At 49.0% G+C, this 24,867-nt stretch overlaps 1 protein-coding gene across 1 annotated transcript; it reads right to left on the bottom strand.

Moving 5' to 3' along the window:
- Positions 1-1,028: 1,028 nt before the first annotated feature.
- On the bottom strand, positions 1,029-24,249 carry LOC307203611 (relaxin receptor 1-like). The gene is made up of 18 exons (XM_079954531.1): positions 23,983-24,249; positions 18,013-18,159; positions 17,126-17,233; positions 16,782-16,887; positions 15,709-15,780; positions 15,166-15,237; positions 13,439-13,510; positions 13,172-13,243; positions 12,156-12,230; positions 11,376-11,447; positions 8,055-8,126; positions 6,861-6,932; positions 6,278-6,349; positions 6,091-6,162; positions 4,667-4,896; positions 3,953-4,363; positions 3,122-3,337; positions 1,029-2,476 (listed from the first exon to the last, which is right to left on the bottom strand). The coding sequence occupies exons 1-18, from the start codon at positions 24,035-24,037 to the stop codon at positions 2,289-2,291; spliced, it is 2,184 nt and encodes a 727-aa protein (XP_079810657.1). The 5' UTR covers positions 24,038-24,249; the 3' UTR covers positions 1,029-2,288.
- Positions 24,250-24,867: the final 618 nt, after the last annotated feature.

Raw genomic sequence — 24,867 nt, 5'->3', positions numbered from 1 at the left:
CGTCCTGAAACGTGGGAGATTGTCAAGGAAGAAGGCCCCAAACAAGATGGCGGACGTGGGCAGTCGGCCAACCCTCATTTAGGATGTCGGCGCCGACTTCGCTACTTCCGCCCTTTCGGCTCCCCGCTTCCGGTCCCAGAGCCTCTCCAAAGATGGCGCCCACGCCTTCACCGTCAAGATGGCGCCGCTCCCACCCGCTCACATTGCCTCCCCGAAGAAGCCCCTCGCGACTGGCACCTCATCCAGATGGCGCTGCTTCCGCCCTTCCTCCTAGTCCGGCCTTCTCTTCGCCCGCACAGCCTCTCTCAAGATGGTACTGCTTCCGCCCTTACATCTCCCCTATCTGCCTTTCGCCCCGCAGAGCCTCTCCCCAAGTGGCAGCTGCGGACGAGGGTACCGTAGAGCATGTGCAGAAGGCGCCACACACACACACACACACACACACACCGGGGAGCTCACAAGGACCTCAGAGGAAGAGTCCAGCCATGCCTTGTCTGCACGTAGCCCCACCCCCACTTCCCCAGGCTGCTCAGATCGTGACACTTAACAGAACTGCTTTTGCAGCATTTGGAATAAATGCACTTGTATCCAGTTCCTGTCTTGCTCTCTTCCCTGCCCCTCCGTGTTTTAAGAACATAAAAATAGCGCTTGTATATGAAGCCCAAAGGAGCCCATGTAGTTCTGTATCCTGTTCTCATAGTGGCCAACCAGATTCCCCAATGGGAAGCACACAAGCAGGACCTGAGCACAAGGGCAACAACTCTCACCTCCTGAGGCTTCCTGGAACTGGTATAAAGAAGCATTGTTGCCTCCAAAATAGTGGCTATTAGCCATCAATAGCCCTCTCCTCCATGAATTTGTCTAATGCTCTTTTAAAGCCATCTAGGCCATCATTGCCTCTTGGTGGAGTGAGTGCCATGGTTTTAACTATGCTGCATGAAGAACTTTGAGGTCCTGGGAAGATAACGGTGGTATATAATCTTTACATATTTACGTAAATATAAAAAATAATAATCAGCAAAACCAAATAAGAGTATTATGTTGCCTTAAAGTCTTAAGAAACATATTTTGCAATAAGTGTTTGTGGATTATAGTCCACTTCATAGAATTATAGAGTTGGAATAAGTCCAGAAAGTCATCTAGTTCTAGTCCAACCCCCTGCAGTGCAGGAATCACTTTGTTGGGTGTGTGAAGCGCAGTTATGAGTCACGGTGGGATGGAATTGTCAAGTGAGGTCAAGTGGAAATGAAATGCAAAAAATAATAATACAAACAATGAGAATTACCTTATTAACACCACCATTTTAGAAGGATGTTGACAAGATGGAATGTGTGCAGAGGAGGGAGATCAAGATGATCAGGGGTCTGGAGACCAAGCCTTATGAGGAATGGTTGAGAGAATTGGGTATGTCTACCCTGGCAAAGAGGAGACTGAGAAGAGAGATGATAGCTATTTTCAAATATCCAAAGGGTTGTCACATGGAAGATGGGATTTCTGTGAGCTGACAAATGATGGACAATTGCCTTTTTTGCAGTGATGGTGTTTTCTAAGCAGCAGGAGGTGGTACTTGCAGGAGATAAGAGGAAGGCTATAGTACCAGCCAAAGGTCTTTCACAGTCAAAGACTCCTGAAACCTGCACACACAAAGTCCAAAGTAATTTGAATTTCCCCCCTCCATATGTGGAATTAAATCCAGAGGTGCTCCATCAATTCGCCCTGTCTTGACACTGAATGGTGAACAGGAAGATACTGGCCTAAAGCAGATTCCTAATTTTTCTTTTTCCTTAAGGGCAAATACCTCCCCTTTCACAGAATCGTAAAGTTGGAAGGGACCCAAGGGTCATCTAGTCCAACCCCTGCAAAGCAGGGATCAGTGCTAAAGAATCCCTGACAGATTATCATCCAGCCTCTTTAAAAACCTCCAACGGAGGAGAGTCCACCCACCACCACTTCGTCAGATGACGAATGTGCTTTCCACCCTGGAGGGCAAAGGAATCCGCACAGAATCTGATCTCTTCAAGAAACTGGGCAGATGCTGTCCCATTCATCTGACCCCTGGAGCACTTTCTTCTGCATATCACCACTGACAATCCTGACTGCAAACCTTCTGGTGAAATCAAGGAAGGTCTTTGAATTGTTCTAGGGCAAAAAAGAAGGGGGTGCAAGAGAGCATGAATGTGGACCCTTTTGCTTGCAGTCAAAGTTTCTAGTCCCTGTCACTTTGGTCAAACGGGGAGCCTGCTCAAGTGTCCTTGTACACCTTTTAAGCACCCCCCAAGGCCTAAAGGTCAGGTGCTGCTGTGGACGGTTAACAAGACAAAGCTCTTCCCTTGCGTATCCTGCAGAGATGGCTTATTCTTCTGAAGACACTGCTTGAGCTTCTCCTGGAAGGAGGTGGTGGTGATGGTGTAGAGGATCGGGTTCAGAGCGCTGTTGATGGGGAGGATGAAGATGACCACCCAAGAGGTCACAGTGCCTGTCCAGAAAGAGGAGTTTGTGTTAATATAATCATCCACCTTGCACCCTGTGGTCCCAGGGAGTCTCACAACATTACAACACAACATTAAAAACAGCTTACAAACAGAAGGTGGGTCTTAAAATGTGCGCCTCAAATGTCAAAGTCCAGGGTAAAGAGGTGTGTTTTCAGCATCCTCCAAAAGCTGTAAATTGAAGGTGCCAGGTGTACCTCTGGGAGGAGGGAATTGCACAGCTTAGGGGCTGCCACAGAGAAGACTCTCTCCTGGACTGCCACCTCCTAAGCCTTTAAGGGTGGAGGAGCTAGCAAGAAAGCCTCCTCTGCTGATCTCAGCACCCGAGAGGATCTGTAGGGAAGGATGTGGCCTTTCAGGTATTTGGGGCTTGAGTCGTTTAGGGCTTTGAACACTTAACTGTCCTCCGACTAAACATTAGGAAGACCTTCCAGACAGAGATGTGGAACAGACTCCATTGGAAGGTGATGGACTCTTTCATTGGAAGTTTTTAAGCAGAGGCTGGGTGGCCATCTTTCGGGGATTCTATAGCTGCAGTTCTTGCATTGCAGGGGGGTGGACTAGATGACCCATGGGGTCCCTTCCCACTTACAACTCTATGCTTCTAAGATGAGTAAGGTCAAGGCATCTACCTGGAATGTCCAGGTCCAGCAACGAAAGCAGCTTGAGGAGGAAGATGGGGATCCAGCAAAGAGCATTGGTGAAAACGATGAAGAAGAATCTCTTGGCTAGGGCCACCTCCACAGAGACAGCGCTGCGCTCGCCTGTCCTGGCTGCTGTGGTGTGGATGGAGTAGAACATGCTCGCGTAGGCCAGCACAATGATGGCAAAGGCAACCAGGTTCAGACCTGTTGGGCGGAAGGGATAAGAGAAGCCTTAATAGGCTCTGAATTCTGCAGACGCCACTCAGGGCTGCTAAAACTGAAACATGTTTTAAATCTGGGAGCACGTTGACTGACATCTGACTTGTAAAAAAAAAAACCTTTGCTTTCATAAACATGTAACTCTGAAGAACATATTTACAATATTCTCATTCTTATTCACTTTGTTCCTTATAGAGAGCTCCTGCACCGGTTTTTCCCTATTAACGTTTAGGGATCTTCCTCTGTCTATTTCACGTCAGACAGATCGCACTGAAACACACATTGTCCTCAGCAGTATCCAGAGAAACTTCTCTCAGCAACCATTCTCCCTTACACATGTAGAGAGAGAAGACAGTTAAAAACGAGAGTTACTTGAATGACAGTCACAACAGAATGGAATAGCTCTCTCACGTGACTCACAGCCAGCCAATTACATGTGAGCTAATGCCAAAGGAAATTTAACATAAGTAAACATCCCCATTTCAGGAAATTCAACCATTACCCTTAACAAAACTGGCATCCAACACAGCAGCATAGGCACCCCCCCCCACCCCTCCCTCCAAATCCGTAAAGCTCTCCAGCTGAGTGAGGGGTGCTTACCCAGGAATATCCCTGTGGAATAAACCCGAGCCCCGTGGCGCTCTGTCCCGTCGGACTGGAGCGGAAAGCACACGCCGTTCCTCCCGTAATACGTCCCAAAGGACTCCTTGCACAGAAAGGGAACCAGAGTCAGGGAGAAGCCCAGGAGCCAGATGACCGCCAGGGTGGAGAGAGTCCGCTTCTTGCTGGCCCTGTGGTGGCTGAAGGGGAAGACGATGGAGAAGGATTTCTCCAGGGTCATGTAGGTCAGCTGGAAAACAGAGACTTCGGAGGAGAGCATGGCCAGGCTGCCCACCAGCTGGCACGCTGTGCTTGCCATCCAGGCTTGGGCGTGCTGGTTGTACTCTCCGGAGAACCTGAGGTCAAAAGCTCCAAGGAAGAAGAGGTAGATGCCCATCAGGCAGTCAGCACCTGTGGGAGAGGCAAGGAGAAGACGGTCAGGTGCCTATGAAACTACCCCTGCCCTGCCCTGCTCTTCTTCAGCCTGATCTTAGCTCACAGAGTTGCAGCCAGCTGGACTAGATCAGTGTTTCCCAACCTTGGGCCTCCAGCTGTTTTTGGACTACAACTCCCATCATCCCTAGCTAGCAAGACCAGTGGTCAGGGATGATGGGAATTGTAGTTCAAAAACAGCTGGAGGCCCAAGGTTGGGAAACACTGGACTAGATGACGCTTCCCAACTTGACTTCCCCTCTCCCTCCCTCCCAAGCTTACAGCAGAGAGATTTGATGGCCAAGGCGTGGTTGCTGTTTTCCGTGGTGATGAAGGACCTGGTGAGGATAACGAAGAGGTTCCCCAAGCAGGTGATGAAGGCGACGACCCAGACGAAGACTCGGAGGATGCCGCTGGCCAGGAGGTTCTCAAAGGAGGAGATGCCATCGGTGTTGGGCTTGCAGCTGCGGACGTGGGGTGCAAAACTGCAATACTGGAACTTCTTGAAGTAGCTGCCGCGGAGGAGGAGATTTAGAGTCGAGGGGGTGGGAGGTAGTCTTCTCAACCAATGCAAATATTATTACTGTTGGTGGTGGTGTTACTAATTGCATTTATTAATTGCAGCTAGAAGATTGAATTCACCTGGCCTCAACCATGCAAGAAACACTTTCGTGAGAATTCCCTTGCTGATCAGCACTTAATGATGAGAAGCTGCAAATCCCTGGGGGTACCTTCCAGCCACGATTCTATGAGAAAACTTCCTGGTTTCTGATGAAGTTTGGGGTAACTAACCCCTGACTCATTCCTCCTTATACACATTTCTTTCCTTCTCCAAATGATATGAGGGGTGGAGCAAAGTATTGCATGACTCAAGTTTCTTAGATCTCTTGGTGCACAATGGAAGAAGGCACACACACCCATCCTCTCCCTAAACCCTAGGCTTAAAAAGGTAAAGGGACCCCTGACCATTAGGTCCAGTTGCGGACGGCTCTAGGGTTGCAGCGCTCATCTCACTTTACTAGCCGAGGGTGCCAGCGTATCATGTGGCCAGCATGACAGCCGCTTCTGGCAAACCAGAGCAGCGCACGGAAATTGCCGTTTACCTTCCCGCCAGAGCAGTACCTATTTATCTACTTGCACTTTGACGTGCTTTCGAACTGCTAGGTTGGCAGGAGCAGGGACCGAGCAACGGGAGCTCACCCCATCACGGGGATTTAGGCTTAGGTTTGCATAAAAAATAAGTGGCAAAAAAACCCTCTTGCCTAAGCTCCACCCACTAGGAATGCTTGCTGTTCCCTATGTTGCAGGTGGCATGGCCACCGTGAACTGAAGCCCTTGATGACACCTTGTGTTTCTATGCATATAGGAAGATTGTCATGGAACTTCACAGGGAATTGCCATGGAGTCACTATATGTTTTATTTTTTAGTTCACTTGTACGTCCAGGTCATTGGGCCTCAATGTTTACATTTTCACCCCTATAAATATTAGGGAGGATGCCAGCAATAAATAACGAGCAAAGTGGGGGTGATGTGGAGGGCTCCCCTACTCTGAAGTGAAGTGAAATTGGGTAAGCCCTGTGGTCTTCCCTGCCCATGCCCCACTCAGAAAATTGCAGCTACTACCAGCTTGTTTTGTAGGGAGCGCCTGCCCTGTGTCAGGGGGCTGCCCCACACTGCGTTTTGAAGCTCTGAAAGGGTGACTTACATGTGATGCAGATTGGTGAGCTTCTCAAACATGCGGCTGTGAATGTTGGGGATCTCCAGTCCTTCCAAGCTCCTACAAAATGAACAGCAACAACGAATGTGAGCTGGCTCTTGCAAGGAAGGATTTAAGGAGGTTTGCATCAGCAGGAAAACCAACCAATCAGGGTTTTGCTGCTTGGGACACTTACAGAGAGCGCAGGAGAGGGACATCGTCAAATTCATCTGGATAGATCTGGTGCAGAGGGTTATTCGAAATATTCCTGCAAGGAGGGGAAGGGCATAGGTTGGTGGGTGATGCCTTTGAAAGGAATCTCAGTTATCATCTGCTTAATAAACATAATTTCTAAAAACACAAATTTCAGAAGTTGCATTTGACATTTTGAAAACTTTGACGTTTCGTTTCTGTGCACCTTTAAGTTACACTTGCTGGTGAATTTGAAGGCAGTAATATTAAGCATCTGACGCCTTACAGACAGATGGTTTTGCAAACTGCTTTGAGGTTTTATTACAGTCAATCGAGCTGTGATTCCTACATTCCAAGGAGTTCGGCTAGATGACCCTTCCAGCTCTACTGTTCTATGATGCTACTGCCCTGTCTGTCATCAAAACCTTTGTTTTTTTACATTGTTTTCATATAGAAGCATCGTGCTGCAGAGCTGGAAGGGACCTCAAGGGTCATCTAGTTCAACCCGTTGCAATGCAGGAATCGCAGCTAAAGGATCCCTGGGAGCAGCTCCCCAACCTCTACTTAAAAATCTTCAAGATACATACAGCTGCTGCAATTCATGCAGACCCTTGAAAGATGACGGCAGGAGATCCTTCAGCCTGTTGGAGGACAAGTCACTGTTGGAAGAGAAGAAAGGAAAGTTTGAGAAGAGCTGATTCATGGAAAGCCGGTCAGCGTAACACATTTTTTACTGCTGCACCTGATACTAATATATATGTGTATTGTGTAGTGGTTAGAGAGCTGGGCTATGACTAGGGAGACCCAAGTTCAAATCCCCACTCAGACATGAAGCTCACTGGGTGACCTGGGGCCAGTCATACTGGGGCCTGTTGGTGGTGGCTCCAGGGAAACCAATATTTTATCTCCATGGTAACCAACATGCATCTTGGAGGTAAGGTCTGTTGCATTCCGTACTTTATTTCCTGAGAAGTGGAACAGCCTGGAGGTTCCGGATTTGAAATGATGGAGACTTTGGTTGCCGTCATTTCGGTTTTGGAAAAAGCAGCTCAGCAGAGGTTGACCGTTGCAGGAAGGGCAGGTTTCCCACTCATTGAGGGCAGCAGGGCTGGAGACAAAGGCCATGTTTACACCATCCATTTAAAGTGCTGTAATACCACTTTAAGCAGTTATGGCTTCCCCCCCCCCCTCAAAGAATTCTGGGAGCTGTAGTTTGTTAAGGGTGCTGGGAGTTGTAAAGAGTCCCACCCAATTCCCCTTCTAGAGAGGTTTAGCAATCCCATGGATGGACTGCATTTCTATCCCAGTTTTTTCTCTCCAAGGAGCTCAGGGTGGTGGCCTTGGTTGTCCTGTCCCTCATTTATTCTCCACAAAAACCTTGCGTACGTCAGGTGAATATCAGCAAAAACCAGCCCACAAAGTCACACCCCATGAGCTTCATGGCCAAGCAGGTATTTGAACCCTGATCTCCCAGGTCCTAGTCTGACACACTAAGCACTACACTGCCCTGCCTCTCTTCCCAGGGAACTCGGGGAACTGTAATTCTGTGATGGGACTAGGGAATCTCCTAACAACTCTCAGCCAGAAGATGTAAGTGGGCAGCAGAGAGAGGGCAATGTAGAAATGTCAAAATAAATGAATCCAAATCAACCTTTTCAGGTTAGGTAATGTGGAGCAGGTGCCAGTGGGAGGCACCACTTGGATTTTCTCCCTCCAGCGACAAACCATCCTGGCCAGGCAGGCCTGGCCAGTTATCGTGAAGGCTTGCCAGATACACTTACAGTTCCACCAGGCTGTTGAGGTTGGAAAAAGTCCCTGCCTGGATCCACTCAATCTTATTCCCGTTCAGCACTCTGGAAGACAAAGGCAAGCAAAGATGAGGATAGGTTCATCATGTGTTATTCTCCCCCCACTTTCTTTTTTTAAAAAAAGTTTATATTATCCATCCATCCATCCATTCTCATTTATACAGTGGTACCTCGGGTTACATACGCTTCAGGTTACAGACTCCGCTAATCCAGAAATAGTACCTTGGGTTAAGAACTTTGCTTCAGGGTGAGAACAGAAATCGGGCTCCGGTGGTGTGGCAGCAGCGGGAGGCCCCATTAGCTAAAGTGGTGCTTCAGGTTAAGAACAGTTTCAGGTTAAGAACGGACCTCCGGAACGAATTAAGTACTTAACCCGAGGTACCACTGTATACCACCTTTCCTTCAAGTCACTCAAAGTGTTGTTCTCTCCTTCTCCTCAGTTAACCCCCACAACAACCCTGTGAGGTAGGCTAAGGTGAGATGCAGTGGCCAAGTGGAGTTGTCCTAGCCCAACATTCTAACCACTACACCACACTGCCTCTCTCAGTCTCGCCACCCTCACAAGGACAACTGGCACACATGGGTCTTGGCCTCCTCATTTAATCCCCACAACAGCCACGTGAGGCAAAGAGTGATCTTGTGCTCAGGTCCTGCTTGTGGGGTATCCCCATTGGGTCATTTGGCTGGCCTCTGTGAGAGAAAAGGATGCTGGGCTAGATGGACCATTGACCTGATCCGTCAGGGCTCTTCTGGTGCTTGCATGGAACCTCCAGACCCAGAGGCAGTCTATCTGGATTCTTAGAATGTTAGGAGCATTTGGCCACCTTGAGAACAGGATGTTGGGTAAGTTGGGCCACTTGCCTGACCCAGCAGAGCTCTTCGAATGTGTGGCTCAGAGGAGCCTCTCACAGGGAGGAAAGCCTCTCTCTTACATCCTGGCTCCTTTGGGATTTAGCCTTCAGCAGTGAAGACAATGAGGAGATGGAGGGGGCAAGAGCTCCATCATTCCCTGCTTCACACAGAAGGTCTTCGTCTGCTTCATCTCCCCTATAAAACTGTCACTGGGCCCGGGTCAATGGCAGGGGTGTTTATGCCTCCCATCTTCCCTGTGTTTATCTTTCTGTGATGTTGACATGAGAAGGTCTTGGGGATCACATTCCTGGGCAAAGCCACAGATGATGGAGACGTCACACTGATGGAAAGGCTGATGGCGCAGAGACTCTGGCTTCCATGAAGCCAGTTATACCTTGGGGAGCTCTTGCTGAAACCCTCACCTGAGGCGGGAGGGGGGGGAACGGTGCTTTGTAAGAGATCTGGAGCAAGCTTGTTTTCTGCTGTTCCAGAGAGGAGGCGCCGAGCCAATGGATTCAAATGACAAGAAAAGAGAGTCCGACAGCCTTAGGAAGGACTCTCTGACAGTAAGAGCTGCTTGACAGTGGGACAGATTCCCTCTGAAGGTGGTGGACTCTCCTTCTTTGGAGGGTTTTAAACAGAGGTTGAATGGCCACCCATCAGAGATTCTTCAGCCACAATTCCCGCATTGCAAGGGGTTGGACTAGATGACCCTCGGGGTGCCTTCCAACTCTACAGTTCTATGATTCTGTTAATCCAGTGGTTCTCAAAGGATGTGATCACCATACTGGTGTGGCAGGAGAGGATGGTAAGTGTGGCAGGAAGATTCAAGGACAATCAATATTATATTTTGGGAATGATTCATGTTCTTACGTAGCTGCATTGTTTTATACTTCCTGGATGTCCCACGATCATATTATATTTGTTCTGTTTTTGTTTTCCAGTGGATTTTTTTGTCAATAAAAATAAAGTTGGTGGGGCATGAGCAATTTTTTATTCTGAAAGTGTGGCCATGAAACAAAAAGTTTGAGAACCACTGTATTAATCTGTCAGTTTGGGTCCTATACTCTGCAGCTGCAGAAAACAGGCTTGCTCCATCTTCCATGTGACAGCCTTTTTTGGTATTTGAAGGTGGCTCTCATGTCACCTTTCCATCAACTCTTCTCCAAGCTAAACATATGCAATTCCATCAACCATTCCTCATAAGGCTTGGTTCCCAGACCCCTGATCCCCTCAATCGCCCTCCTCATTTTGCTGATATCCCACACGAAAGTGGACAGAGCTCAGATTCAGAGCCAGAAGGCCTAATTCTGTCCCTGCCTACATGGATTTCCCGTTCTCTGCACGGATCAAAAAGAGACTGGTTCAAGTGTGGCCAATGACTTGCTAAGGCTGGCTCACCCTCCTTGAATATCCGTAGAAGCAAGTCCAGAGCTGTGTTCCTTTTGACTCTTAAGAGCTGGACATGCGGAACTGGACATTCCAAGGCTGCCTTTCGTTCCCCCGTCTTGCAGGGAATTTGTCATGTGTACCGGGATGATATACACAATGCAGGGCAAGTGGATTGAATCCTCTCCAAGGGAGGCAACAAAACTGTCACACTTCAGAAGAGTGGAATGTGGGTCAGACCTGCATGTTCTGCAGAAGAAACTCTTGGCTTCTTCATGGATGAGGAAAAACGAGCTGAGCTTGAATCCTGGCAAGATGGAGACCCTGTGGATGAGCTGTTCCCCTGTCTGAGAAATTGCTAAGTTGCCTGCCCTGAATTCAGAGGCACTCCCCCTGAAGGAGCAGGCTCGCAGTTTGGGGGTGCTTCTGTATCCAACTCTGTCATGGGAGGCTCAGATAGCAGACCCTCCAAGTGTCCCTATTTTCCAGGGACAGTCCCAGATTTACAGAAGCCGTCCCGGTTTCTGATTTGATCCCATGTTATGTACTCAGCTGAATAGGATCCAAATTGTAGCAGTCTGATTGGTCCTAGAACAATAGGATCCAGAATGCAGCAGTCTGATTGGTCCACAGGAGCCACCCAATCCAACTCCAGGTGGAAGTGAATCCGCAACCTGATTGGCCTACAGAAGAATCACATATTGAGCCAATCACGTGGGGGCCATTGTGTAAATAATGTATATAAAGCAGACATTTTGGGAGAACTTCCATTCCTCACTACTATGAGCTGAATAAAGAGCATGAAATCCACACTTGACTCCGAGTATATTTCATCCCAGAATGTCCTGCTTTTTTTTAGGATGCCTCTATTCTCATCAAAGAAATACTGGAGGGTATGACTGAGTTATGTGACCCCTTCCAGCTCTACCATTCCTTGATTCTATTATTCTAATCGTTTGGGATCCCAACAGATTGCGATTTGTGCGGCTAAGGCTGTGTGCATGAAAAACAAAGAGAAATACAAGGGGAATGAAGGAAGACTATTACACTCACAGAACAGTGACTTCATTGCATCCTCGGAAGCTGGAACTTTGCAGAGTGTGAAGCTGGTTCCCCTCAAGATCCCTGGGTGGTGGAGAAAGCAAGCAGCGAATTTTTTTAATCCTGGGAACTGTAGTTTGTTAAGGGCATTAGGAGACCCCTCAGAGAGCTGCAGGTGGTTTATCCATCGCAGAATCATAGAACTGATCTAACCCAACACCCTGCAATGCGGGAAACACACGATCCATCTCGCCTTCTGGGAATTGTAGCTCCACGAGGGGAAGAGGGATCTCTTAATGACTCTCAGCAGCATTAACAAACTACACTTCCCAGGATTCTTTGAGGGAATCCATGACCTCAGAGAGCTTTAAATATATAATGTAGATGGGGCCACCACCAAAAAGCCACCCTTGCCTTTGTAAAAGGACTTGAACAATCCCAAGGCTTTCTATTTGACGTTGCATATCCCAGTCGTTCTTGGCGCCCAGCCGGGGTGCCAAGGCCTGACCCCTCCGTACACAACCAGCCAAACCCTCCACAGTCTTCAAAAAGGAGGCAGAGACAGGTGACCCTCGTCTATGTGGGTGCAGGCAGACAACAGCAGCACGTCCCTCTGACTGCCGTCTCTCCTTAAACACGGCCTGCTGCACCCTTCTCCAATCCCACCCACCCTCTAGCCAAAGCAGCTCTCCAGAGCAGAGCTGAATGCGGAGGATGGCTGAACCTCGCCCAAGTCAGATGGGTCCCTCCCGGTCTCTCTGTTCCCCAAATCCAAAGGCAGGAGGAACTCACAGCCAGTTCAGCTTCGGCATTTCTGAACAAATCGACGTGTTGGGGAGGCCTCTCAGGAGGTTGTTGTGCAGGTCCCTGGAATGGAAGGACAAAGGGATCAATGGTGATGGACAATGTGCACCCAAGAAAATGAAAAGAAGTCCATGCCAGGGATCATAAGGAGACGAACTGAAAACAGAATTGCCAAGGCCGTAATGCAGCTAGGGTTAGGGTGTTCAGCAGTGAAACAGACTCTTTCAGGAGGTGGTGAGCTCTCCTTCATTGGAGGCTTTTAAACCAAGTCGTCATCATCATCATCATCATCAGAAGAAGAAGAAGAAGAAGTATTTATTATTTATACCCCGCCCATCTGGCTGGGTTTCCCCAGCCACTCTGGGCGGCTTCCAACAAAATATTAAAATACAGTAATCCATCAAACATTAAAAGCTTCCCTAAACAAGGCTGCCTTCAGATGTCTTCTAAAAGTCTGGTAGCTGTTTTTCTCTTTGACATCTGGTGGGAGGGCGTTCCACAGGGTGGGTGCCACAACCGAGAAGGCCCTCTACCTGGTTCCCTGTAATTTGGCTTCTCGCAGTGAGGGAACCGCCAGAAGGCCTTTGGCGCTGGACCTCAGTGTCCGGGCTGAACGATGGGGGTGGAGACGCTCCTTCAGGTATACTGGACCGAGGCCGTTTAGGGCTTCAAAGGTCAGCACCAACACTTTGAATTGTGCTCGGAAACATACTGGGAGCCAGTGTAGTTCCAGATGGCCACCTGTCAGGGATTCATTGTAGGGGGTTTAGAGGAGGAAGCCCAGCCAAAGCCAAGCTTTCAGCACCACAATTCCATGGCTCTATAGTCCGAGTGTAACTTAATATTCCGCCTGTATTTGCTTGCTGTGAATTAAAGACTGTGAGTGCCCCTGACATGCAGATTTCATTTAAGCATGACATCATTCCCAGGACAGAATCTGGAGCAGAGGATGTGGAAGCAAGACTCCAGTGCCCCCTTTCCCACCCCATAAACTCCATACTTACAGAAATAGAAGCGATTTCAGCCCCTCAAAAGCAGTTGCGAGGATTTCAGTTATGCTGTTGTTCTCCAGGATTCTAGGGTGGGGCAAAATGGAGATCATGGTATCAGTGAGATTACTGATATAGCCGTATCCAGCATGAGATATTTAATCTCAGGGTCGAGGGTTTGAACCCCACACGGGGCAAAAGATTCCTGCATGGCAGGGGGTTGGACTAGATGACTCTCGTGGTCCCTTCCAGCTCCACAGTTCTATGATTCTATGTACTTACAGCCATTTGAGACGAAACAAGTTGTGGAAGATGCGAGGCTTCAGATGAGTGATGTTGTTGGAATTGAGATACCTGGAATGACAAGAGAAGGGTTGGGTTTGTTCTGGATAATACAGTCAAGGTTCAGGCTTCCTAACTCCTATGGAGAATAGACAATGGAGGTCTCATTCCGGCATTCTGGTTTTACAGGTCTATGCCTGGTCTGGGTGGGGGGTGTCATTATTTCTACCTAGAAAGCTGGAAAACAACCACACCTGGTACCTGGAAGGAGCCTGGTGGGAGGAGCAGGTGGGGAAAGGGGCAGGATCCGCTGAGGTGTGGGGCTGGGCTCCCAGTGGGGTGAGGGTTAAAGAAGCAGAGCTCTGCATCCAGCAAGGAAGGGGCCACACGAAGGCAAAGCTCTCTTTGCCCCAGACAAAGCATGTGTAGAGCCTCCTACCTCCAAGCCATCCATAGACAATACGAAGTCATAGGCAGCCCTGTTTAGGGAAGTTTTTAATATTTAATGCTGTATTGTTTTTAACACTCGATTGGGAGCCGCCCTGGGACGTGGGTGGCGCTGTGGGTTAAACCACAGAGCCTAGGGCTTGCCGATCAGAAGGTCGGCAGTTCGAATCCCCGCGACGGGGTGAGCTCCCATTGCTCGGTCCCAGCTCCTGCCAACCTAGCAGTTCAAAAGCACGTCAAAGTGCAGGTAGATAAATAGGTACCGCTCCGGCGGGAAGATAAATGGCGTTTCCGTGCACTGTTCTGGTTCGCCAGAAGCGGCTTAATCATGCTGGCCACATGACCCGGAAGCTGTAAGCCAGCTCCCTCGGCCAATAAAGCAAGATGAGCACTGTAACCCCAGAGTTGGCCATGACTGGACCTAATGGTCAGGGATCCCCTTTACCTTTACCCTTAACCTTGGCTCTAACAGAAGAAGTTAGCGGAACAGAATCCCAAAGAGTCCCTGCAATCCTACAGGACCGGTTTGTTGTTGTTGTTTTGCCGGGGGCCAGAGGAATAATTGGATCTCCATCTCAAAGTGCAGAGAGGTTGCTCAGACTTTGGAAAGGGGGATCAGATGTCCGATGCCTGCTTCGGGCAGAGCCGTTCCGGCGGGAAGGTAAATGGCGTTTCCATGCACTGCTCTGGTTCACCAGATGCGGCTTAGTCATGCTGGCCCCATGACCCGGAAGCTGTACGTCGGCTCCCTTGGCCAATAAAGCGAGTTGAGCGCCGCAACCCCAGAGTTGGTCACGACTGGATCTAATGGTCAGGGGTCCCTTTACCTTTACCTTGGGAACTGCCCAGAGTGGCTGGGGAAACTCAGCCAGATGGGCAGGGTATAAATAAATTATTATTATTATTATTATTATTATTATTATTATTATTATTATTATTATAGAATCAGCGAGAATCATCTCTCTCTCCCTCTCTGTCCTCCTGCACCTGTTCTTCCCTCTCCAAGCCTGCAGCTTCTCCTGCCTCTGCCTCTTGTCTCCTGGCTGTTACTGGATCCCCCAGATCACTGATTCCGTCTTCCACATCAGTCCCCAATGCCACTTCTTCCAGCCACCACTCCTCAGTATCCAGCCAGTCCCTGACACCCTGTTAACCTACTGGAATGTGTAAAGCTGGGTTTGGCAAGGTGATTCCCTGCCCCGCCCCCATGCAGAAGTTTTTCTTTCCTTTTTGCATGGCCTGCCTGATCCCATGCAGCAAAACCAAAGCTCGTCACTCACAGCTTCTTGAGCTTGACAAGTCCAGCAAATGCAGAGGCGGATATTGACTGGATCCTGTTATCTTGTAGGAAGCTGTTTGGAAAGAAAATGATACAAAAGAGAGATATCCTCAGGATTAATATTGTATCCATGGTATTCCTGCCCCCTCCCACCAGAACCTGGGAAATCAATCATGGAATCGTAGAATTGTGGCATTGGAAGGCACCCCAAGAGTCTTGTACTCCAACCCCCTGTGATGCAATGATCGCAAAGACCAGCGTTCATTGTTGGATTAGTTGCATTTTACACCTGATTGTTCCACATTGGCTCAGGAACATTTAATTCCAGGCTGGAGCAATTTATTGTGTGTGTTTTTAAAGAACACTATGAAAACAGAGGGTTCTAAAATGCAGATTTTTTTAAGGCTGGTATCAAATCACCTGCCTAGGCTGTGCAGTTCATACAATCATCAGACTGCAGAGTTGGAAGGGTCCCAAGGGTCATCTAGTCCAACCCCCCCCCCCTGCAAGTTGCAGAAATGTAGGGATTGGGTATCATACTTACAGTAGCTCCAGTTGCTCATAGGCAGTGAACTGATAGTCCAGCAGGAAAACGATCTCATTATTCTTCAGATCTCTAGGAAAAGTAGAACAAAAAGTGACTCCAGCAGCTGCGAGGGCGGTTTCACACATTACACAGCAACAAACCCAAGTTTGCAAATGAATGTATGTGCACCACAGAGGCACGGTCAATCCTGGCCCTCTGATGAGGGCACCTGTATGAAACAGGTGTCTATAAACACCTGTTGGATGCATTCACACTTTAGGTGTAGACCTAGAGACAGCATAATCAGGAGATTTTGCTGAATGCCCAGAGTCATCCCTAACAACTGAATGACCCAGAATGGAGGGCTGGAGTGCCATTGGTGGACGGGGTGGGGGGAAGGAATTAATCTTTGGACAAAAATCAGATGTGACAGCAAAAAAATAATCAAATTTATATATTTTTAAATTACCTTTTCCCAACACTCCCAGTTAAAGATACTGTTGAGATTAACAAAATGACAGACAGAAACCTCAGGGCAAAATCCAGTCAAAGTTGAGCACTTTCCATCCCAATGATTTCAATGCTTAAATGGCTGCTGGTCAGATTCTTAACTGCTCCTTTTAAAAAGATAAGAAGTTGGCCGTGATTCCTGCATTATTGCAAGGGGTTGGACTAGATGACTCTTGTGGCCCCTTCCAACTCTGCAACTCTGTAATTCTCCTACCTCGAAGTATCAACCTTTCTCCCTGCAGTTTAACCCCATTGCTCTCTGCCTGAATTTAAAATCACCACCCCACTTGTGAGCCCACCTGTCAGGTGCCAGCATCACACCTGTGTACAGAATCATAGAATCTTGGAAGGGACCCCAAGGCTGCTCTAGTGCAACCGTTTGCAATGCAGGAGTGCCATTTCCTCTGCCCTACATATTTCCACCTGCCATGGGGTGCAGAGAGTGGCTTTGGCCTGTGTAGCCTTAGCTCCTAGCTGTTGAATGAAGCCACCTCCACACCACCCATGGCGTTCCTCCTCCACCCCTGTGCCGGCTGCCCAAAGACTAGGATGGCAGGGACATCTCGCCCGCCATTACTCACAGCTCCGTCACACTGGGTGAGACCTGGGGGACGGCACGCAGGCCCCGATCCTGACAGTTCACGGCGGTCCCCGAACACCCGCATCCGGCTGGGTACTGATTTAGGGCTGAGGGAACAGAGCGGAAGGCCGGCTAAGAGTCCAGAAATGGAATAATGATGATTTTGCGCAAGGAACAAGATGGTGGGGGGGCAGATTAGGCAAGAAAAAGGATGGCAGGGTGAAGACGGCTATGGATGGAAACAATTGCAGAATCATAGAATTGCAGGGACTCCCCCAAGGGTCATCTAGCCCATCCCTGTGCTGTGGATGGTGTGAATGTGGCCGCACACAAAAATATACTCACTGCAGTTGGCCACTCTCGATCCATCACTCATCCTGCTGCTGCTGCTGCTGCTGCTGCCGTTGTTGCTGAGAAGTTCATTGAAAATCTTGGGCCACCCAACATCATTCACTGCAAGGAAGGATTTAGATTCTGTTATGGATGGAAGTTCAGGCACCTGAGCTTCATCCTCTCCCTCAGTACTTAGCATAGTTAGTTAGTTAGTTAGTTAGTTAGTTAGTTAGTTAGTTAGTTAGTTATAGAGCCCAATTTTCCTCCAGGGAGCTCAAGGTGACCTATGTACTTCCCCTCCCCATTTTAGCCTTACAACAACATCCCTGTGTGGTAGGCTAGGCTGAGAGGCAGTGACTGGCCTCCAGGGTCATCCACTGAGCTGCATGGCGAAGCAGGGATTTGAACCCTGGTCTCTCCCAGGTCTTAGTCTGGTGCTCTAACCACTACACCACACTGGCTCTCTTTGTCAGGGAGCCTTGGCCCATGTACTAAGACCACCAAGCTCCCTTCTTCCCATACATATACCTGCATTCCCAACTTGAGAAGTTACCCTAAAGTTTATCCTTAACAGTTGCCACCAACTTTGGACTTCAGACGACCTGAACTCTGGGGCCACCAAAAACCTGAATCTCACAGCTGAGCTTTATCTTCGTAATGCTACAATTCTGTGATTGGAGGTTTATAAGTAGAGGTTGGATGACTGTCTGTCAGAGATTCTCGACCTGTGATTCCTTCACTGCAGGGGGTTGAATTCGATGACTTGAGGATCCCTTCCAACTCTACGATCCTGTGATTCTAGGAATCTCTGAAGGCTCCCTGAGCCACCAAAGGTTAGAATGCTTTCTTTGGCCACTTCTTGAGGGGGGAAAGCCTCACAGAGTCTAAGAAGAAATTACCACAGTTCTCTTCATCGGCTCCATCGTCACAGTTGATCACCCCATTGCAATGGAGAAGCTGAGGTAAGCAAATGGTCATGTTTTCGCATGGAAACATTCCGGAAGAACAGCCGCCATGATCTGGATGAGAGTCAGCCAGAAAAGCCTCTGTCAAAGGGGAATTTGAGACAAAACACCAGAAATATTATATCCCGCTTCTTCATCCAGTAATATTGGCATGCTTTCTCTGAGCATATAAAGAGTGCCAGTCTTGCAAGTATAGGGAATGTCCCTAGGAGGGAGGACCAGGAGTCAGGAAGACTAACCCCTGGGGGAGCAGGCTGGCCCTATTCAAAATGTTGATGTCCACTAGCCATGGGGGCTTCACAGTCATTTTGCTTGTTTGTTTATGTTTATTTATGCCTTGATAACCCACCTTTCCTCCAAGGAGCTCCAGGTGGCATACATGGCTCTCCCCCCTCTCATACTGTATTCACAACAACCCTGCGAGGCAGGTTAGGCTGAGCAGCAGGGACTGACTCCCAACGTCACACTCAGTGAGCTTCATGGCCGAGTGGGGGATTTGAACCCGGATCTTCCACATCCTGGTCCTGCACCTTAACCACTACACCACCCTCAAGGGGCTTGTGTTCCACCCTTCAGAAATGTCAGTTTTGATCAAGGAGGTGTCTTCACAGGCAATTAAAACCAAAGTCTATTCTGTCACAAGGGCTGTGTTGTGTAGTGGTTAGAGTGTCAGATCAGGACCTGGGATTTGCAGGTGGGACTCACCGTCCCCAATTGGACTGTGCCATGGTTTCTGCATTGCAGGGCGTTGGACTCTACAATTCTTTGAGTCTATGATTCACTGGATTCTTGAGGAGTGATTTCTGCATTGCGGGGGGGCTGGACTAGATGACCCCTGGGCTCCCTTCCAGCTCTACATTTCTATGATCCTGTGATTCTAATCTAGCTTGTTCAAACGATGACCGACTGCAGTCCATTAGATGCCCCCGGGCAGGCAGCAAGGAGCTAGAGGTTTGCTCTACTGGGCCAGAGTCATCCTGAGGATTCGAGACCAGGTCTACGTGCAAGAAAGATCATCACACTGGGACAGGGAGGGGGGAGAGGACCTGAAAAAATTTCCAAAGTTGACATCCCATGAGCTATTGTTCGCTTCCAGGCAAGGCATTTTTTCCACATCAGCTCTGAATTATGGCCCACATTTCAGCTGCCTTGTTGACTACTCTTCGCCAAAGTTAGAAATAGATGGCAAATATTTGGGAAGGCCTGAAGCTCTGCAAAAAAAACCCGTCCCTTTGAGGCCCAACAGCAGCTTACACAAATTTACTATTGTTTGTGTCTGAAATGTTTGCTCTTGGGGAGGATTCGGGGACAGGGGGAGGATCCTAGACAAAACCTGCAGGAGTTAAATCAACCTTCTGCAAACTACTTAAAAGTCCTGGGCCTGGAGCAAATGTTTTCCTGCAGCTTTGATTAATCGCTCTCCAAACATGAGAGCTGGTCCAGGAGTTGTTGGGAGTCTGGACCATAAAGAATACCAGAAGTATGAGTCCAGCTGTCAACATCTGAGCACCTTCTAAAGCAGGGGGGGGGGTCCAATGCATGGCCCAAGTGTGACCGTTTTTGGTGATCGTCAGCAACATTTGGACTCTGTCGGAAGGTGGTGCACGCTCCATCATTGGAGCTTTTCAAACAGAGGTTAGATGGCCATCTGCCTGGGATTCTTTAGCATGCAATTCCTGCAATGCAGTAGGATGGACTAAAGGACCCTTAGGGATCCCTTTCAACTGTGCAATTCTATGATTTTAAAATGTAATTGCATTTTGCTTCCTGCAGGGCAGGGCAAAATGGGGGATCTTCCTTTTCCACCTACAGACCTTGACCAGACAGGCAGCTGAATCTCATGTCAAGCCCAGCGAGTGGTCCACACTCTTCATGGCATCTGAGGACAGCCTCCTAGTTTAGCTGGCCACAGGATACATATTATGTATTCATTGGTCTGTGTTTACCTGAGCTTGAGTCTGGACTAAGGATTCTGAGCTCCTGTGTTCTGATTCGATACATGTTGTCTACTCACAGAACATTTCAGGATTTGGGCCTCTGCCATTGACCCTTGAACTCTGAGTCATGATTCGCAGTTTGGAAGTTTAGACAGCCAATCATTTTGGGAGTGGGAGTGGTCCAGGCTTTCAGAAATGTATACAGTGGTACCTCTGGATGCGAACAGGATCCGTTCCAGAGCCCCGTTGGCATCCTGAAGCGAACGTAAGACGCGACTGCAGGTGTGCGGGTCCCGTTTCGCCGCTTCCACACATGCGCGTTTTGAGTGTCTGCACATGCGCAAGCGGCGAAACCCAGAAGTAACGCGCTCCGTTACTTCCGGGTCGCTGCGGAGCACAACCCGAAGATATTTAAGCTGAAGCGTATTCATCCCGAGGTATGACTGTACAGTGGTACCTCGGGTTAAGAACTTAATTCGTTCCAGAGGTCCGTTCTTAACCAGAAACTGTTCTTAACCTGAGGTACCACTTTAGCTAATGGGGCCTCCTGCTGCCACCATGCTACGGTGGCACGATTTCTGTTCTCATCCTGAAGCAAAGTTCTTAACCTGAGGTACTATTTCTAGGTTAGCCGAGTCTGTAACCTGAAGCGTCTGTAACCTGAAGCGTCAGTAACCCGAGGTACCACTGTATAAGCAGTTGCTTTGCCTCTGTTTCCCAGTTATGTAGTTCAATAAAGGTTCTTGCTGTTATCACCGTGCCTTGCCCCATGGGAACCCACCTACACTTCAGTACATACAGAAGAAAACAGCCAGGGATCTGCCACCACTGCCCTCCCACTTCCCCCAGCATCTGCTACCTGAGGCAAGCAGCCCACTTTGCCCAGTGCTAGGGCCGGGCCGATTTAATGAGCCAGTGACATTTGTTTATTAGATTTCCATCCCACCTTTCCTCCATGGAGCTCAAGGTAAGATGGCGACACATGAGATTCCTTCCTCCTCCCATTTCATTTTCTCTCCACAACAACCCTGTGAGGTAGATTAGGCTAAGAGAGACTAACTGGCCCAAGGTTGACCAATGAGCTTCGTGATTGGGTGGGGATTTGAACCCTGGACTCTCCTAAGTCCTAGGCCAACATTCTGACCACTATACCACACTGGCTGCCCACATTCTGAAGTCTCAGAAGCCAGAGGGTGGCTCAACAGGAAAGTTGCCTCTCCATGATTGTATGAGTGTACATCTCAACAGTTTGCACACGCAGCATACCTGTCAAGCGTCCCTTATTTGGCGGAACAGTCCCTTATCCCAGTGCCATGTCCTGCTGCTGTCCCTTATTGATGAGGCTTCATTTGGCTGCTGGCTGGGCTTTCTGCCTTTGGCTCGGAGGGGCTCAGAAGTTGAACATACCTGCACCCTGAAAATCCCTTTTGGCTGCTAATCCCTTATTTTCGAGGCTGCTGATCCCTTATTTTCGAGGCTGCTGGTCCCTTATTTTCAAATCTGTGAGTTGACAGCTATGACACAGGCAAGCAGGTGTCGTACACTCATTGAACAAAATGTGTGGATGCAATAGTGTAATATTGTAGAAGACGATCACAGCGTCAAATTGTCATTGCTGTTTCTAGACTCCTAACAACTGTAGGAGCATAAGATCATTTAATCCATTAGCAGTGGACCAACATTCCCCGTAAATGGTGACGCAAACAGACTTCGCAGGATCCGTGCTGAATGGCTGGTTCACTCAAGCATTTCTGAGCGTTGGACATCACACATAAACAGACTCACTCATGCAGAGGAGGGACACGACATCCGCAGAGCTGAAGGAAAGGGGGGGTCAGCTGCCACAAATACCAAACGAGGAGGGGAGATTTAAGGCAGCGCAAGCCTAGAGGGAGCCGCAGGGCATCACAACTATGACATAGTGAATTGAGCAGAACAGAAGGCAAGAGGGATGCTGAATTTTGGCCTCTCGCAGAGCTCTGCTGAAATGTGAAAGACCCAAGTCTGCCCCTGCTATGGTCCTTTGGGTCATCTCTTTGGACCCTGGGAGAAGAGGATGAGCCATTGGCCTAAACCAGTGGTTTTCAACCAGTAGGCCGTGGCACCTTGGGGTGCCTTGAATGCTGGCCAGGGGTGCCATGAGCAACACTGGCCTCTGCCCCTCTTTCCTTTCCTCCCTCCTCTGATGCCCTTTCGTGTCTTTGCCTTCCAAAGGCTTGCACAGCTGTTTGTTGCAGCAGCCCTGGCTACAAGCTCCCCAGGCGAATGGTGCCTCTGGGGCTGGCCAGGGGGTGCTGGTTACCAGGAGCTGAGGCTTCCTCAGAGTAAGCAAGCAAGCAGGTGAGGGAGCCCAGCCAGCCAGTTTGGCAGCCCTTGCTGTTGGGAAGGGATGGACAAGTGGGAGGCTGGGCAGACATTCAGACAGGCAGTGTGCTGGCCTATCTTGTCCTTGTTGTGTGCAAGGTCTACCTGGGAGCTGAAGGGGAGTCTTTCCAACATGTAGGCACAGCAGTGCCCACTGCTGCCTCCCAAGGTAAGGTCCTGGTCTCACGTTCACCTTTGGCCAGTCTCTGTTGGGCCACTAAGGCTGGGGGCATCCTCTTCCCAGGCCTCTGTGGGGCAGTGTGAGGAGGCACCTCTCTTTGGGGCAGGGGGTACAGCTCAGAGACCAGGGGTGGCAGCAGCGGCTGCCCAGAAGACTCCCAAGGAGAGGCGAGAGGAGAGGAAGCTGGGGGAACACTCCACAAGGGAGGGTGTTCAAAAAAGGGTGAGAGGCTGCCAGCTCTGCAGGCAAAGGGTGGCATAACCGGGCTCCTGAGCCCCACAGGGGTGGCACAGAAAAAAATGTAGTGGTCAAGAGAACCGTGGACTCAAAAAGAGTGGAAACCTCTGGCCTTAACCACCAGGCTCTTCTGAGGCTCTCACGGAACACGCTATCTAGATTCCCAAGTTGTTACCGTATTTTTTGCTCTATAAGACTCACTTTTTCCCTCCTAAAAAGTAAGGGGAAATGTGTGTGCGTCTTATGGAGCGAATGCAGGCTGCGCAGCTATCCCAAAAGCCAGAACAGCAAGAGGGATTGCTGCTTTCACTGCGCAGTGATCCCTCTTGCTGTTCTGGCTTCTGAGATTCAGAATATTTTTTTTCGTTTTCCTCCTCCAAAAACTAGGTGTGTCTTGTGGTCTAGTGCGTCTTATAGAGCGAAAAATACGGTACATACCCTCCAACGTTATGGGAGGGCAAAGTGGGATACCCACCATCCAACCCTCCCAATCTTCGCTGCCTTTAACCCCTCCTCCCACCTCCTGGTCTCTGCTTGCTCTCACCCACCTGCTGAATGTTATGATGTCAAAAATATGGGAAATATGTGCAAAAATGCATGATGGGGGGGGGGGGTGTCCTGAGAGAAATTGAAATTGAGAGTCAATGACCAGTTTGCATGAAACTGATCAGATGCTGCCATTCCCATGCCTGATGCCCTCCAAACTCCCATCGTTTCCAGCCAGGGTAGCCATTAGATGATGCAAACTGATCTAGAGTTGTGGTCCAAAGAGGGTTGAGAACCAGTGTGGCGTAGTGGCTAGAGTGTCAGATCAGGACCTGGGAGAGACGGGGGTTCAAATCCCCACGCAGCCATGAAGCTCACTGGGTGACCCTGGGCCAGCAGTCACTCCTTCTCAGCCTAGGCAACCTCACAGGGTCATTGTGGGGATTAAATTAGGAGGGGGAGGAAAACCAAGCCACCTTGAGGAACCAAGCCTTTGTTGGAGGAAAAGATGGGCTAGAAAATAAATAAATAAATAAATAAATAAATAAATAAATAAATAAATAAATAAATATTCTGCCTTTTGCCAACCCATCTGGGCAACCCAGCACTTAACATTTCCCCTCCCATGACTGATCTGTTGGGTTCTGTGCAAGAGGAGAAAAGGGTGGGTTTTTTAAAAAAAAAGAAACATCCACTTACTTGTAACCATCTGGAGGATCACCAGAAACAGCTTCATGGTGAACTTGGAAATCATCACTTCAGGAAAGGAGGAATCTTTAGAGGCGCCCGCTCCCCAGTAAAGACGCTTCTGCCTCTACTCTGCTAGGATCCCGCACAAGGTGACAGCTGCCTTCTGTGCAAATGTTTTGTCGCTTGCCGAACAATCCCAATGAGGTCTGTTGAACAGGAACTGCATCCTTGAGTCAAAGAATATCCCCAACCGCCAACCACCCAGGTGCTGTCCACAGCTTCCCCAGATCCCCTTTCAAGGCTGTTTCGAAGGCTGACATCCACAAGCGCCTGGCTCCCCTTGCGATGTAATAAAAAGTGGAAAAGGAATAAAATACAGGCAGCTTGATGGTTACTTCTTTCTGCTTCTCCTGCCGCAGGTCATTTTGAAACGGAATAAATAAATGCCTTTCCTTTGTGCGTGTGTCTAACTTTTTCTCTGTTGAATAGGGAGCCTGCTGGAAGGTTTCTCTTCAGACTGTCCAGATGGGGACTATAAGATATAGAGAAGAGGAGAAGGAAGAGAGTCCACAGTTCTTCCCTACCACCAACCCTGGTTGCTGTCTCTGTAATACTTGACAGAAGGGCCCTCTGCTGGACTAGCCACTGAATGAAAACTTGCTACATAGAATCAAAGACTTGTGCAGTCAGAAGAGACCCCCAAGAGGCATCTAGTCCAACTCCCTGCAATGTGGGAATCACAGCTCAAGAATACCTGACAGGTGGCCAGTCAACCTCTGCTTGAAAACCTCCAAGGAAGGAGAATCCACCATCTTCAGAGGGAGTCTGAGATGCCCACTTTGGAACAACTCTGGGCTGCTGTCGTTTTCCTAACGAGGCAAAGCAGATCTTACT

This window comes from Podarcis cretensis (genome assembly GCF_951804945.1).
Source record: "Podarcis cretensis genome assembly, chromosome: 15".
In the NCBI taxonomy this organism is placed as follows: domain Eukaryota; kingdom Metazoa; phylum Chordata; class Lepidosauria; order Squamata; family Lacertidae; genus Podarcis; species Podarcis cretensis.
Note: the sequence above shows the minus strand (reverse complement) of the source record. Positions and strands in the feature narration are given on the sequence as shown.

What these genes read in the sequence shown, in the direction of transcription:
- LOC307203611 (XM_079954531.1), bottom strand. Translation starts at nt 24,037, where the DNA reads ATGATTTCCAAGTTCACCATGAAGCTGTTTCTGGTGATCCTCCAGATG. An exon ending in TCACCCAGTGTGACGGAGCT is followed by an intron (nt 15,781 to 16,781) that starts GTGAGTAATGGC and finishes TACTTTTCCTAG; the next exon opens with AGATCTGAAGAATAATGAGA. An exon ending in ATGCCGAAGCTGAACTGGCT is followed by an intron (nt 11,448 to 12,155) that starts GTGAGTTCCTCC and finishes TCCACCACCCAG; the next exon opens with GGATCTTGAGGGGAACCAGC.